The sequence below is a fragment of the Ylistrum balloti genome, unplaced genomic scaffold (genome assembly GCF_031769215.1).
Source record: "Ylistrum balloti isolate Yb309-2 unplaced genomic scaffold, AGI_CSIRO_Ybal_v1 Utg370070, whole genome shotgun sequence".
Lineage (NCBI taxonomy): Eukaryota > Metazoa > Mollusca > Bivalvia > Pectinida > Pectinidae > Ylistrum > Ylistrum balloti.
Genome location: NW_026782112.1, coordinates 670042 through 686846, shown reverse-complemented (window position 1 = coordinate 686846; position 16805 = coordinate 670042). Strand labels below are relative to the sequence as shown.

At 36.9% G+C, this 16805-nt stretch overlaps 1 protein-coding gene across 1 annotated transcript; it reads left to right on the top strand.

Annotated features, from left to right (window-relative positions):
- Nucleotides 1–377: 377 nt before the first annotated feature.
- On the top strand, nucleotides 378–16742 carry LOC132549636 (glutamate receptor-like). Its single transcript, XM_060213586.1, has 7 exons — nucleotides 378–862; nucleotides 9475–9510; nucleotides 10090–10272; nucleotides 10737–10871; nucleotides 11281–11485; nucleotides 13922–14649; nucleotides 14897–16742. Exons 1-7 carry the CDS (start codon nucleotides 803–805, stop codon nucleotides 15011–15013), a joined length of 1464 nt encoding a protein of 487 aa, XP_060069569.1. The 5' UTR covers nucleotides 378–802; the 3' UTR covers nucleotides 15014–16742.
- The last annotated feature ends 63 nt before the right edge of the window (nucleotides 16743–16805 follow it).

The window sequence follows — 16805 nt, the reverse complement described above, 5'->3', positions numbered from 1 at the left end:
CTCATCCTGCTTATCATCAATCAGATGTAGCAGACTAAAACAAGTACAGATATGTAAAATATCTTCTTATTCTTAACCAGCTTCCTCTAAAGCATTTTCAATATCCGATAGTTGTTCATACTAATGAACACGCCAAACAGATAAAATGTGTGATCTCCCTCTAAATCCTACAAAAGACTGGCGGCGCACGTCACCGCTGACCTCTCATTGTTATAATAATAGACATATTGTCCTAACTCCATCTTGTTTTCTATTTCTACTTCATGTAGTTTCCCATACATCCTGAACTGTAAGGGGCACTTATCTCCAACTGTATACCTTCCTCTGTAAAGGGCAACTTAAGTAATATAGTGAACAGAATGCTTGATATAAACACTTTTATATCTGTATCGTTAATTATCAAAATCAGTTGTGACTTTAGCGAGGGATGATACTGCGCTGCAGAACTGGTTCACAGAGGAGGAAGATAAAGCTTTGTACCAGCGGGGCTACTCCACCTGCCTGCCTCACAGGACTCAGCTGCTGTACAAAATTAAATCGTATCATCCTAACAGGTTACATGTGATTTTCTGTCAGTCTGATTTTAGGATATTAAAATCTCTCTGGCGAGAGTAGAGAAAACTGTTTAAGAACAGTACTGGTTGCCGGTTCTAACGCGTGCATTGATAACGACGTGGTATCAGGTTACACCTTGGTTAAACCCAGTCTCCCTGCCCCGTCCAGTGCATTCCAGTTCTCTTACACATCGGGTATCTGCTACTGAGACGGAGTTGAAATTTTCAGTGAAGTTATTTCCACCAAAATGAAATTCTGGAAGCTGTCGTGCCTGATCGCTGTGGTTGGATGTTCTATTTCGATTGAGGTATGTATAAAGTTCATCATCTATACCAGATGTGGAGGTACACAATTGTGTTTACTTGTTGTTATTAGTGCAGCTATTTGTTTGTTTATAGATATTTGTTTGTATACTGACCATCGTACATTAATTCATTACTGACTATACACATTGTAGTCTTTGGTAAGTGTATATATACTTTCCACCTCTCAGTTTAAATTTGTTTGTTTGTTCAGAATATACTTGTATACTTGATGTTCTTATTTGAAATTATGCAATATTAAAACAAATTAAATCTAAAAAAAATCGGGTTTGGAGTTAATGCAACCTCTCTCTCTCTCTCTCTCTCTCTCTCTCTCTCTCTCTCTCTCTCTCTCTCTCTCTCTCTCTCTCTCTCTCTCTCTCTCTCCCCCCCCTCTTTGACATTCTTGTTATTTATTTGATTAATGTTGATTTTCACTAGGCGCCTCCGAGGTTCATAGGCCCAAAGCATCATTGACGATTCCTGAAAAAAAAAGTAGTATTTGACATTCATTGTTATTTATTTGATTAATGTTGATTTTCACTAGGCGCCTCCGAGGTTCATAGGCCCAAAGCATCACTGACGATTCCTAAAAGGACGAAATGATATAGTATAATGAATTAGAGGTTCATAGGCCCAAAGCATCACTGACGATTCCTAAAAGGACGAAATGATATAGTATAATGAATTAGAGGTTCATAGGCCCAAAGCATCAATGACGATTCCTGAAAGGACGAAATGATATAGTATAATGAATTAGAGGTTCATAGGCCCAAAGCATCACTGACGATTCCTAAAAGGACGAAATGATATAGTATAATGAATTAGAGGTTCATAGGCCCAAAGCATCACTGACGATTCCTAAAAGGACGAAATGATATAGTATAATGAATTAGAGGTTCATAGGCCCAAAGCATCAATGACGATTCCTGAAAGGACGAAATGATATAGTATAATGAATTAGAGGTTCATAGGCCCAAAGCATCACTGACGATTCCTAAAAGGACGAAATGATATAGTATAATGAATTAGAGGTTCATAGGCCCAAAGCATCACTGACGATTCCTAAAAGGACGAAATGATACAGTATAATGAATTATTTGGATATACTTTTATTAAACTCTAAAATTGTAATTAAAGATACTATTGACTTGGATGTCTTTTTACCTTCCACTTCTTGATCACGTTTTTAACTATTGGAGTTAACAAGCCATTTACATGTAAAACTCTTTTGTGTAAATATAAGTTTTCAACAAATAGTGCATCGAATAAATTATATGACGTCAGTTGTGTGTATATGAATATGCAAGTACTAAATTAATAATTCAACAAAGAACATATTGGGATTTAATTGCAGTTTTATTGCATTAATCACGTCCAATCAATACCTACATATCTAAAGATCCTGTTTTACGTTATTACGTATCTAAGACAGTTGATGCACTTGTTTAGTAACAGGTGTGTCTCGTACAAGTTGTATTTCATTATTTAACTTTTGTAGTCGATGATTTCTATATATAGCCTAGGTGTTTCCTATTGATTAAATGATACAGTGACTGTGATATAACAAAGGACTGTTGTGAACATAGAACCTAATGTGGAAACAAAGCTTCACTAAGATAGTCTGTACTGTGTTTTGACAGCGCCCATTCGTATATTGAATAGTCACGCTGTTGTGAGGAGGGGTCATTTTTGTACCAGCCGACTCCTCTTTATCAGTTGGACCAAGCCCTTACAGCGTGGCGTGTCCCCCACATTTTCCTCAGTACCGATAAGACTATATCATCTGTCTGGGAGTCACTCTCCTTACCATAAACCAGATCAACTTTAATCGTGTGACGCAGAAGCAAACATTGTTAAGGAAGGCTTTCATGTTGATATCAAAAAATAATAAAACCATGTTCTAATGCTTTAGACGTGACTTTCTGTTTTTAAAATGTCAAGTCTTTTCTGTATCATATAGTTGTATTGTGTGTTTTTCATTTTTGTTTTGTATTTTCACTTCTGTTTTGCATCCGCACATTTTGTTTTGTATTTTCACGTTTTGTTTTGGATTTTCGTTTTATTTTTCTATTTTCACATTGTATTTCATATTTTCACGTTTTGTTTTTGTATTTTCACTTTATTTTGTATTTTCACATTTTGTTTTGTTTTTTGACACCATAATTTGCATATAATTTTACAATTTTTATCTCTACATGAACTTCTTTGATAATTTGATTGGATGAGCTTAAAAGTTTCTTGCAAATTGTTTGAATTAGTATACGTTCTTTAAAGTGGGCGTTCCATTGGTGATGCCAATTTCTGTTGAACGTGCTGACCGGTCAGGTAATACAGAGACAGAGCTTGCACTAACGCTAACGGCTGTCATTAATCACAGCCCACAGCCAGAAGTATTTGGCATGCGATATATGCATAGGATGGTCAATGATAAACTCCCTATGGTTAAAGCGTCTCTTGTCCGTTGTGGTTTTGAAATACACAGATCGGTCACCTTTCCACGAGCTTCACCAGACGTGCTACAATGCCGTTCTCTTTAGAGTGGACGTCCTTGTTTTCTTTCCGATATGACTTTTACCGACCGTATCTTACAGCAATGTCTAAGTATACAACCAGTCCACAATTTGCCATGCAGCATTCAATTTTACTGCCGACCATCTGAAATTTCACACTCCACTTATCTCACGGCGAACAATTTCTGCATTGACTCAAAAACGGAGATGGTAGTTTCTTGTCACAGATCCAACAGCGGTCGTGAACAAAACAAGTGCTGTCTTTTCACCGATATAGCTAATGATAATTAACCGGAACTTTATATATTTATAACTCTGAAATTAAAAAAAGACATAATATAATAATATTGATAAATGAAAAATGTAATCAGTTTGCACATTTGATGAATGGTTTTGCACTAGAGATACGAAATATTTTGTTATCTATAGCGCCAAGATTATACTGCTAGGTATAAAAACATAGGTTAATAAGTATTAATTTTTATGTTTAGTTAAAGGTCACATTTATATCTTGATCCAGAAAAAAACACACGAATTACTTTGCACTTGAATAACATGCTCACATGTACAAAGTAGGGCATGTAACTCTATAACCTTGTACCCCTATATATAACATTGGGAACCATCAGCACAAAACAAAAGCTGAAATATAACTCAAATGTTTAACACATGGAACCATCAGTTGTTTTGTTTTGTTTACATATTTGAGGTTATTTATTTTCTAACTGCGTATCTTACTCCTTCTCGAGTAAACATGTGTAGTTTTACGTTTTGTAGTTTACCCTGCCAAATATCACTACTTACGTATAACGTAAACAGACTGACTTATAAAGAATTTATTTTACTGTATGTTCCGTCATTAGTTACAGTAAGGTAGGCATTTTGCTATCAGGTATTCTGTCGTTAGAGACAGCTAGGTAGACATTTCGTTACCATGAGTTCTGTCGTTAGAGACAGCTAGGTAGACATTTCGTTACCATGAGTTCTGTCGTTAGAGACAGCTAGGTAAACATTTTTCTATCAAGTATTCTGTCGTTAGAGACTGCTAGGTAGACATTTCGTTACCATGAGTTCTGTCGTTAGAGACAGCTAGGTAGACATTTCGTTACCATGAGTTCTGTCGTTAGCTACTGTTAGGTAGACATCTCGTTATTATGAGTTCTGTCGTTAGAGACAGCTTGACAGGTATCTCGTTACCATGAGTTCTGTCGTTAGAGACAGCTTGATAGATATTTCGTTACCATGAGTTATGTCGTTAGAGACAGCTAGGTAAACATCTCGTTATTTTGAATATTGTTGATTTAGCAGCTAGATAACCAGTTATTTTGATTGAATTGATTTTGTTTGACCTCAAGACCCCACAAGATACCTGTGTATCAAGCTGCCTGTACGGAAAAGTATAGCAAACATTACCCTGATAACAACACGGAACGCTAAACATTTCTGGCGAGTATCCAACAATACTTTGAAATCATAAGAACGCTTATCTATAAAATGGCAAATAATGACTTTAACACAAGATTCGGTACAGCGAGCCAAGGACTCCTGCCCAACACTAACGTCCTCAATCTCTGTTTATCGTTCACAGCACGGGTTCTCATCAAAATCCTCTCCGGCTAACATGGAGCTTTACTAATCCTCTAAGGAAAGATGCGCGTTCAGGAAAGTGATCCGTATCTCTGCGTCTGTAGATTTATATAAAAAACAGACACCTGCCGCGGTGAATTACTGTTTCACTGCTGTAAAGAAGAACTCTCATTCTGTCGATTTAAATATGTTCTATAACTACGACAAGTTGCAAACACGCTATCTCGTTATTTCATTTGAATTTTCGAGTGGCCATATTTACCTTAAACAATGAGGAAGGGCGATTTGTACTATTTATATATGAAAGTTACACACGTTGGCGCGTCTCTAACAAGTGGAAAATTTTCTGTGGTTGTAAAAATAGCACATGGTCATTATCTGGTCACTGGATGGCGCGAGGTAGAAAGTTTAGTGTACTTCATCTTTATACGACTTGCCTGGTCTGTCCGTCAGTGTAGGTAGACATGTTTGTAAACAAATGTGATTTCACCGATGTATCTACTTGATACACTATTTAGAAGTATTTATTATTACTACGAGTCTGGCAAACATTCCTCTGAAAAGTCTTTCGTGCGATAGATAAGACAGTAAGAACGGACCTTGGTAAACTACGGTAAAATCTGTATCGTATTCATAATACGCAGGCGTTAAAAAAGTACAGGTAATTATTTGTTTGTTGAGAGACGGGGCCTAGCAACAATCCTGGTAACATGATATGTTTAAAAGACGTAATTTCAAAGTTATCTTTAATATTACTACTAAATATATTTAAAAGTTTGAGAGCAGATGATTCGGATTGGACCTAAGTCACAACCGTCTGGCGCTGTTATATTTAAATGGTTACATTAAATATTTCTATGAAATAACTTAAATAGTGATACTTTTCTCTAGCTTTACAATGTAAGTCACCCTTGTTATCGAAAGTCCCTACCAGTAAGCTCAGTGTTCACATCCCCTGTGTACATTAACACACTCCATCTTGCAACTACAGCCAGTATATAAGATAAGCTGTATGAAATGCGTCGCTGTAATCAATTTCTCTCTCTATGATGATATAACTTTAATCGGGTGAGTTCAAAGTTGCTGTGTCGTCACAGACACGTGAAATTTCAATGTTATAAATAGAAACTGACAACAGCGAACCTAACATGATATCAGTATGAACTAAGAAAGCTTTCGTTAGGAGGTATGCATCTCTGCAACTAACAAAAAACAATTTTAGTATTTCACCGAATTTTCTGAGCCTGACTGAGGTCTGTGGTGCGGTTGTAAATGTATATCTGTATATCAATATGTCTTAATATTTATGTGTGTTTGGGAAATACATTATGGAGAGAAAAGATGTTGTTACTGTAGTAATGATACATATTATCACACCAGATTTCTCCACAAATAGCTCAGTCGGATTTACTGATTCGGTGGACTAAGATATAATGACAAACACTGTGACATCATCTGACTAAATGACCAGAAGGGGACCAGCCCCAGATATCAAATTTAAAGAACACTGTACAATAACTGACGGTTGTAAACACATTTGAATTGGCTGTATCATGTAAGAATCTTTTGCTGAAAATCTTTGATTATGTATATTTTTTCTTGTCTTGCGAATAAATTGTAGACTGTATTTTCTTTTGTCAAAACGTTCGTGTCTGATAAATAAAACTATTTCAGTTTAGAAAATGAAATATAACACGTCACTTGTATCAAGTATAACAGACTAGACATATAAATGAAACCACTCGGTGAACAGTGAGTAGCCTGTTCAAGCAGCCAGCATCCTGTTAACATTATGATTTTATAGAGAGATTGAAACTTAGATAAATCTACTTCTCATGAATTACTTTTCACCAGTTGGTTTATCTGTCTATTCGTTACAGAGCCATGGCTGTCTGTGCGTGCGGGAAGACGCGCTTATCACGTGGGATCTTTTATACATATTTTGTTGTTTGTGTTCCTGTAGGGCACAGAATTGGCCTTTACTCTGCATGTGTTTGATTTTAGAATCGGCGTACTGCTATCTGAACTTCTTTAATTTCACATTCTGCCAAGATTTTCCTCATGATTTACAGTGTCTGAAGGTTGTGAAATACTAAATGCACATACAAATACATTGTAATATAAATACATGAAAGGTGTAACTTTGACCAGTTAACATCGAAAAATATCAAATATCTACAGGTAAGCTTGTGAAACTATACATTGTTGACAGGTAGACAGAAGGAAAAAACATTGTTGACAGGTAGACAGAAGGAAATAAACATTGTTGACAGGTAGACATAAGGAAATAAACATTGTTGACAGGTGGACGGAAGGAAATAAACATTGTTGACAGGTAGACATAAGGAAATAAACATTGTTGACAAGTGGACAGCAGGAAATAAACATTGTTAACAGGTGGACATAAGGAAATAGACATTGTTGACAGGTGGACATAAGGAAATAGACATTGTTGACAGGTGGACATAAGGAAATAAACATTGTTGACAGGTGGACATAAGGAAATAGACAATGTTGACAGGTAGACAGAAGAAAATATATATTGTTGACAAGTGGACATTAAGAAATATATATTGTTGACAGGTGGACATAAAAAATAAAGATTGTTGACAGGTGGACATAAGGAAACATACATTGCTGACAAGTGGACATTAAGAAATATATATTGTTGATAGGTGGACATAAAAAATAAAGATTGTTGACAGGTGGACATACAAAATATAGATTGTTAACAGGTGAACATAAGGAAACATACATTGCTGACATGTGGACAAAAGGAAATAGACATTGTTGACAGGTAGACAGAAGAAAATATACATTGCTGACAGGTTGACATAAGGAAGTATATATTGTTGACAGGTGGACATAAGGAAATAAACATTGTTGACAGGTAGACATAGAAAATAAACATTGTTGACAGGTGGACATAAGGAAATAAACATTGTTGACAGGTGGACATAAGGAAATATATATTGTTGACAGATGGACATAAGGAAATAAACATTGTTGACAGGTAGACATAAAAAATAGATTGTTGACAGGTAGACATAAGGAAATAGACATTGTTGACAGGTAGACATAAGGAAATAGACATTGTTGAAAGGTGGACATAAGGAAATAAACATTGTTGACAGGTAGACACAAGAAAATATACACTGTTGACAGGTAGACAGAAGGAAATATATATTGTTGACAGGTGGACATAAGGAAATAGACATTGTTGACAGGTAGACAGATGAAAATATACATTGCTGACAGGTGGACATAAGGAAGTATATATTGTTGACAGGTGGACATAAGGAAATAAACATTGTTGACAGGTAGACATAAGGAAATAAACATTGTTGACAAGTAGACAGAAGGGAGTATATATTGTTGATAGGTGGACATAAAAAATAAAGATTGTTGACAGGTGAACATAAGGAAACATACATTGTTGACAGGTGGACATAAGGAAGTATATATTGTTGACAGGTGGGCATAAGGAAATAAACATTGTTGACAGGTGGACATAAGGAAATAAACATTGTTGACAGGTGGACATAAGGAAATAAACAATGTTGACAGGTAGACATAAGGAAATATATATTGTTGATAGGTGGACATACAAAATACAGATTGTTGACAGGTGAATATAATGAAACAGACATTGCTGACATGTGGACATAAGGAAATATATTTTGTTGACAGTTGGACATAAGGAAATAGACATTGTTGACAAGTGGACATAAGGAAATATACATTGTTGACAAGTAGACAGAAGGAAACATACAGTGCTGACAGGTGGACATAAGGAAATAAACATTATTGACAGGTGGACGTTAGGAAATATACATTGTTGACAGGTAGACATAGAAAATAAACATTGTTGACAGGTAGACATAAGGAAATATACATTGTTGACAGGTGGACATAAGGAAATATACATTGTTGACAAGTAGACAGAAGGAAACATACAGTGCTGACAGGTGGAGATAAGGAAATAAACATTGTTGACAGGTGGACGTTAGGAAATATACATTGTTGACAGGTGGACATCAGGAAATAAACATTGTTGACAGATGGACAGAAGGAAATATACATTGTTGACAGATGGACAGAAGGAAATATACATTGTTGACAGATGGACATAAGGAAATATACATTGTTGACAGATGGACAGAAGGAAATATACATTGTTGACAAGTGGACATAAGGAAATATACATTGTTGACAGATGGACAGAAGGAAATATACATTGTTGACAGATGGACATAAGGAAATATACATTGTTGACAGTTTGAAGTAAAGGATAATGTTTGATACAGTGTACGATTGTGACTTATTGTATAGAGAAATCAATGCTTTATTTACCAGAAGAGCGCCCAGTAGGTTTATATCCTGTCGATTTATTACATAACACAGGAGAAATAGCTGATCTAGTGAGACATTAGTTTGCTGCTTCAATTAAAATTATATAGCGATTTATTTACATGTAGACAGGTAATGAAGTTTTAATTGTTTATATCTATTTTTAGGCTCAGGATGCATCATACAAAGTCGTCACATTACTGGTAAGTACAGTTTCCTGATTTCATTATCTGGGGTTTAACTCACTTCATAATTTCTAATTATAAAATACATATCCGATCAGTGAATTTAAGTCCATTCACCTGATATCAAAACCGGCTCCAGATTATGTTGTATCTCCTCCTCCCGTTTTAATATGCTTGAGAGAAATTTGTTTTCCAAAGCAGCATCCGTGTTTATTTCTCTTAGAACAAAGCCAGTATCAAGTATCATCTTCCAATCAATCTATATATATTTTTCAAGGTAGTGTTCAGCATCAGATTTACAGTTAAAATGGACCCCTTATTGGAACGTACATTGCATATTTGCCCTTTTGTCTTTTCTTTGTTGTAAATAAAAAAGTAATTTTGGACAATGAAGATTTATACATAGCTTTATGAAAAGTACTATGATAATTGATAAGTGTCTCCAAATGGTAAGCGTATTCTGCTTCTTTGACGGCACTTTACATGAAATTTCAATTAATTAGTAATCAAACTAAATCCCAACATAATTAAGGTGCCGTGACTAGGCTGTTACTGTGGAACAACATAGAGTAAAACGATTTCATTTAATAACGTAAGGCTCCCCCATGGGTGATGGAACGTGACGGTGGTCGACGTCAGGAGGGCTTCATGATTGACCTGTTGGAGAAGGTGTCCAGGGTAGCGGACTTCAATTTCTCTCTTGCCTTTGTCAAGGACGGCAAGTACGGCAGTGAAATGGGAGGAAGATGGGACGGGGCAATAGGCGAACTCCTCGCTGGAGTAAGTTCTTCATAACATTGATTCGTTCAAATATTCTTTCTATATTGACATCTATCAATATGTTTGTGATCGAAAATTGAAACTCGGTATCAGTTGCATGCATGATTATGTTCCATTTGATAATGACCACACATCAAAAATAATCTGATGAAGGATATTTCTTCCTCCTCGCCTTGTTATATCTATTAACTTATTTCTTACTAAATCTGTTTTTTAATTAAGAAATCGCGTTACTTGTTTGTTGCTGTCACTGGGACATGTTTCTTCAGCAAAACAACCCCTGTACTATGGGACTATTTGTGTATACAAACACAAACATCGGTCACAATTTATATTCTGTGTGGAGACTTAATCTCAGTGTATACTATTCAATGTACATAAGGCGGAACCTCAGCTTTCTGATATAGATTGTGACCGGTACCTGTCCACAATATGCTATACATTTATCATGACTTGATGTGTAGGAAGCTGATATTGCAGCAATGCCGATGATTGTGACGGAGAAGCGACAGTCAGTAGTTGATTTTTCTACACCCATTATCAACAGCGGACACAGGATACTTATAAAAAAGCCAGTCACACACAACGATCCATTAAAGGTAAAAAAGACACAGTAACATTGAGCACGTGCTGATTGGTGCAATCAAATTTTAACGCGTCATGTATGTTTTGCAAATTAGCCAATGATGAAATTCTAAATTCACAATATGAACAACACACAGAAACTGTAAGTGGCGCAATGAAATCTTAGCGTGTTATTTTCAGCCTGGAAAACTCCCAAGTAAAATATGTAGGTTAATAGCAAGTGCTTGTGTTCTATGAGTTAACACGTTAGATATGAATTTGGAGAAATATTTTGCGAAAAAATAAAACCCATTTTAAAGAGAGTTATTTACAATTATATATTTTTACTTATGTAATTATTAGAAATGAAGGGTAGTGATATCTTGAATATAATACACTATCGATATCAACAATGCAGTTAATGATATGTTATGTGGTTTGTAGGTATTGTTTGAACCCTACTCACTTCCGGTGTGGATTTTAGTGGTGGTCATCTCGTGGCTCATGGGCGGGGTCCTTATTATCATCAACAAATTTAGTCCATCAGAATGGGGTCAGTTACCCGAACACGAGGATCCGACTTTTTCCAGGAACAGCTTCGCAGCAAACAACGCTTTCTTCTTCGTTCATAGTACGCTGACTTGGCAAGGTAATTAAACTGAAATATCATATGTTCACTCACGTGACAAGGTGATGAAAGCTATTTTTTACATATACAATGTACACTCGCCTAGCAGTGTAACAATTGAACTGAAATCTCAACTGTACACTCACAAGCCAAGGAATGAAAACTTACACCTTTCCTGTAAACGACAAGGTAATTAAAACTAAAAAAATCCACCTGTATATTTACGTGAGAAGGTAACCACACTCACATCACACATGTTCACTTGCATGGTAAGAAAAGTAAACTAAAATCTAACACGCAGAGTACAAAGAGGTACCGAAGTCACCAGCCGGAAAGATTATTGTCCGTATGTGTTTTTGTTGTAGGGTACAAAGAGGTACCGAAGTCACAAGCCGGAAAGATTATTGTCTGTATGTGTTTTTGTTGTAGGGTACAAAGAGGTACCGAAGTCACCAGCTGGAAGACTTATTGTCTGTATGTTTTTGTTGTAGGGTACAAAGAGGTACCGAAGTCACAAGCCGGAAAGATTATTGTCTGTATGTGTTTTTTGTTGTAGGGTACAAAGAGGTACCGAAGTCACAAGCCGGAAAGATTATTGTCTGTATGTGTTTTTGTTGTAGGGTACAAAGAGGTACCGAAGTCACCAGCTGGAAGACTTATTGTCTGTATGTTTTTGTTGTAGGGTACAAAGAGGTACCGAAGTCACAAGCCGGAAAGATTATTGTCTGTATGTGTTTTTTGTTGTAGGGTACAAAGAGGTACCGAAGTCACAAGCCGGAAAGATTATTGTCTGTATGTGTTTTTGTTGTAGGGTACAAAGAGGTACCGAAGTCACAAGCCGGAAAGATTATTGTCTGTATGTGTTTTTGTTGTAGGGTACAAAGAGGTACCGAAGTCACAAGCCGGAAAGATTATTGTCTGTATGTGTTTTTGTTGTAGGGTACAAAGAGGTACCGAAGTCACAAGCCGGAAAGATTATTGTCTGTATGTGTTTTTGTTGTAGGGTACAAAGAGGTACCGAAGTCACCAGCTGGAAGACTTATTGTCTGTATGTGTTTTTGTTGTAGGGTACAAAGAGGTAACGAAGTCACCAGCCGGAAAGATTATTGTCTGTATGTGTTTTTGTTGTAGGGTACAAAGAGGTACCGAAGTCACCTGCTGGAAGGATTATTGTCTGTATGTGTTTTTGTTGTAGGGTACAAAGAGGTACCGAAGTCACCAGCTGGAAGACTTATTGTCTGTATGTTTTTTTTGTAGGGTACAAAGAGGTACCGAAGTCACCAGCTGGAAGGATTATTGTCTGTATGTGTTTTTGTTGTAGGGTACAAAGAGGTACCGAAGTCACCAGCTGGAAGACTTATTGTCTGTATGTTTTTGTTGTAGGGTACAAAGAGGTACCGAAGTCACCAGCTGGAAGACTTATTGTCTGTATGTTTTTGTTGTAGGGTACAAAGAGGTACCGAAGTCACAAGCCGGAAAGATTATTGTCTGTATGTGTTTTTGTTGTAGGGTACAAAGAGGTACCGAAGTCACCAGCTGGAAGACTTATTGTCTGTATGTTTTTGTTGTAGGGTACAAAGAGGTACCGAAGTCACCAGCTGGAAGACTTATTGACTTATTGTCTGTATGTGTTTTTGTTGTAGGGTACAAAGAGGTACCGAAGTCACCAGCTGGAAGACTTATTGTCTGTATGTTTTTGTTGTAGGGTACAAAGAGGTACCGAAGTCACAAGCCGGAAAGATTATTGTCTGTATGTGTTTTTGTTGTAGGGTACAAAGAGGTACCGAAGTCACCAGCTGGAAGACTTATTGTCTGTATGTTTTTGTTGTAGGGTACAAAGAGGTACCGAAGTCACCAGCTGGAAGACTTATTGTCTGTATGTTTTTGTTGTAGGGTACAAAGAGGTACCGAAGTCACAAGCCGGAAAGATTATTGTCTGTATGTGTTTTTGTTGTAGGGTACAAAGAGGTACCGAAGTCACCAGCTGGAAGACTTATTGTCTGTATGTTTTTGTTGTAGGGTACAAAGAGGTACCGAAGTCACCAGCTGGAAGACTTATTGTCTGTATGTTTTTGTTGTAGGGTACAAAGAGGTACCGAAGTCACAAGCCGGAAAGATTATTGTCTGTATGTGTTTTTGTTGTAGGGTACAAAGAGGTACCGAAGTCACCAGCTGGAAGACTTATTGTCTGTATGTTTTTGTTGTAGGGTACAAAGAGGTACCGAAGTCACAAGCCGGAAAGATTATTGTCTGTATGTGTTTTTGTTTTAGGGTACAAAGAGGTACCGAAGTCACCTGCTGGAAGACTTATTGTCTGTATGTTTTTGTTGTAGGGTACAAAGAGGTAACGAAGTCACCAGCTGGAAGGATTATTGTCTGTATGTTTTTGTTGTAGGGTACAAAGAGGTACCGAAGTCACCAGCTGGAAGACTTATTGTCTGTATGTTTTTGTTGTAGGGTACAAAGAGGTACCGAAGTCACCAGCTGGAAGGATTATTGTCTGTATGTGGTTCAGTTTTATCTTCTTCATGATCATTGCCTACACTGCTAACCTCACGGCGTTACTGATCGCTAGAGGACCAAACCAACAAACCGTTCCTTTCAAAACATTCCATGAAATGGCAGCACAAACTCTGACTCCATACGGGACCATGCAGAACGTCCATCTGATCAACAAGCTGAGGGACTCAAACGACCCAGTATTTCATAAGATACTGGCTTACATGAACCTCGGGGATAACAACTTTAAACAAATTAGTGATGCCATACAGAGAATTAGAAATTCGCCTAACGGGTATGCTGCAATTGTTGAGAGTACGGAAGCCGACTACATCGCATCTAAAAACTGCGACCTCATGTTGGTCGGAGAAATGATCAGTATTAGTCAGATTGGATTTGCATGTAGCAAGTCTACAAGAGGGTTGTGTAACGAACTTTCGGAGGCTGTTAGGGAAATACGAGAGGATGGGAGCATGTACATGCTATACAGTAAATGGTTCACCAGTGGGCTTTGTACACCGCCAAACTTGGACGACTACATCAGTCGACAAGAGACGGCTAAGATTACAGCCCGACCTCTCACGCTGGCCGATCTCTCACTCGCCTTTGTGGTTCTCCTGTTTGGCCTTGTTGTCGGGGTGATTATGCTGGTGGTTGAAATACTGGTACACAGGTACAGGAAAAAGGTAAGATGGTGTACTCCCTTGTTCGTATGATATGAGATAACTTTCTCTACGATTCACTACTGGTTACACAGTAAGACTTTATCTCCATGTCATCTCATATCAGTGTTTAGTTTGAATTCCTTGTCAAACATCTTTCGAATGCCATCGATTATTGAAGAAACATCAAAGAACATTTTATTTACAGGTATATGGAAGTAACGTTGATCATTATCAAAGAAACATATCGTTTTCCTTTGTTTTATTGTAGAAGGCAGGCCGAAACATGGAGCCCGTCCGCATGACAGCCGCCAACGGACGAGGCCAATCTGAAACACCCGACAACGATGAGAGTGACAAAGCTCCGATTGCAGCCGCGGAACCGTGATGCATGTGAACGACAATCAGTGTGCTTATATGTGTATCTACAGGGTCAACATTACAAAAGCCAAAATACTCATAATGTGTTTTCAAATTTAAGTTTTTTGGGAGTCAAACAAACTCAGAGTACCACCAACATCAAACTCTGTTTATTAGGAGCTACATTAGTGATACTATGTGGGATCATCTATCAGTGACTTCAATAATTAACGATACAGAATTACTGGGAATTCGTCATAAACGAGAACGACAGAAATTAACATCAAGTGACACAGTGTCTTATTTAGAAAGATATTTCGTTCATTTTTTAATCGCTTGTCACTATTATGAAATTAAGTATTGTGACCACGCATTAGAAAAAAATTCGGAAAGCCTCAGCAAATGGGAACCAATATAGGTGTTCGTATGTAATGTAACAGTGAACGCAAATTAATGTATATCAAGAAAGCAAAATATCGACAATTTTGATAGTTCAATATCCTTATTGTTCTGTTCAGTGTGGAACGTGTCGATCATTTTAGAACAGAACAAAAACGTTTTATAAAAAGTCCTATACAGAATGATTGAGTCCAAGGCACAATTAAATAGTCATAAATGCCAAATATATTTTCAGAGAAGATGCACATTCACTAAGGGTAAGGACATTAGAATAACTCCAGGTAGACACTGCCGCGTCCTAGTGACGTTAACAAGGGTTTCACGACGCAATCATCACACATTGCCGATATCTGTATAACAGCGTAAAACATAGGTATTATATAGGTGTGATTCGTCTGCTTTCATAAACAATTTTTAATTTGGTTAAAGTTTAATATTATGACACAGATTTAGGTTTACGGTGCAAACTTTGGGCTGCCATGTCAACATATTCAGGTGTTGTGTCTACAGCATTGTTGTATGTACACGTTATTCCTTGTAAACATATATATTTTTGTATATAATGAAACCATCAATCTGATACTTCGCATGTCTACAGCATTGTTGTAATATAGCAAGGACGTAATCAACCAAGCGGGAGATATAATGTGCCGCTTCTTGTAATGTTAACAAGCTTCATGTCTATCTAGATGAAATAATGTTATAGCACAACGTGGCCTCTCCAGTAATCTCAGTCCGGGGCTGTCCCTTTCATTTTATATCTACAGAAATTATTAACGACATAGAAACACTTAACTATATAGAGATATAGGTACAGGTGTACCTATCTTCTCACGTACCGGTACAGGTGTGTTCATATCTACACACGTCCGGTACTGGTGTGTTCATATCTACACGCTTACCGGTACAGGAAGGAGTGTTCATATCTACACACAAACTGGTACAGGTGTATTCATATCTTCACACGGTACAGGAGTGTAATTTTGTATGCACGGACCTGTACTTTTCTGCACGCGTATCTGTACAAAGATTATGACTGTAACAAACTACACATGTATATTGTACTTATACAAGTGTTTTTTTTCAACTAGATATACGCTGAAGTGTGCTCTATCTTACTTTTTAGAAAAGTGTGAAATACGTGATCAATGAACCCGTATGCATTAAGTGTAAGAAATCTGTATGTTGGAGTGTCCGTATTATACTCTCATTGGCCAAACCTATCTTTATCAATAATCCAGCTGTTTATTTATATCAATATATTTTACGACGTGAAAGATTTGCATGATTGCTATACATTACAGAATAGTGTATATTGTTTTGATATTGTAATTGCATTAAAACAGTATACTTATCAATATCATTGTTTAAGAATATAATGCATGTCTTAATAGGAAATTCTGAAAAAAAGTAATAAAATT

What these genes read in the sequence shown, in the direction of transcription:
- LOC132549636 (XM_060213586.1), top strand. Translation starts at nt 803, where the DNA reads ATGAAATTCTGGAAGCTGTCGTGCCTGATCGCTGTGGTTGGATGTTCT. An exon ending in ACAAAGTCGTCACATTACTG is followed by an intron (nt 9,511 to 10,089) that starts GTAAGTACAGTT and finishes TAATAACGTAAG; the next exon opens with GCTCCCCCATGGGTGATGGA. An exon ending in TACACAGGTACAGGAAAAAG is followed by an intron (nt 14,650 to 14,896) that starts GTAAGATGGTGT and finishes GTTTTATTGTAG; the next exon opens with AAGGCAGGCCGAAACATGGA.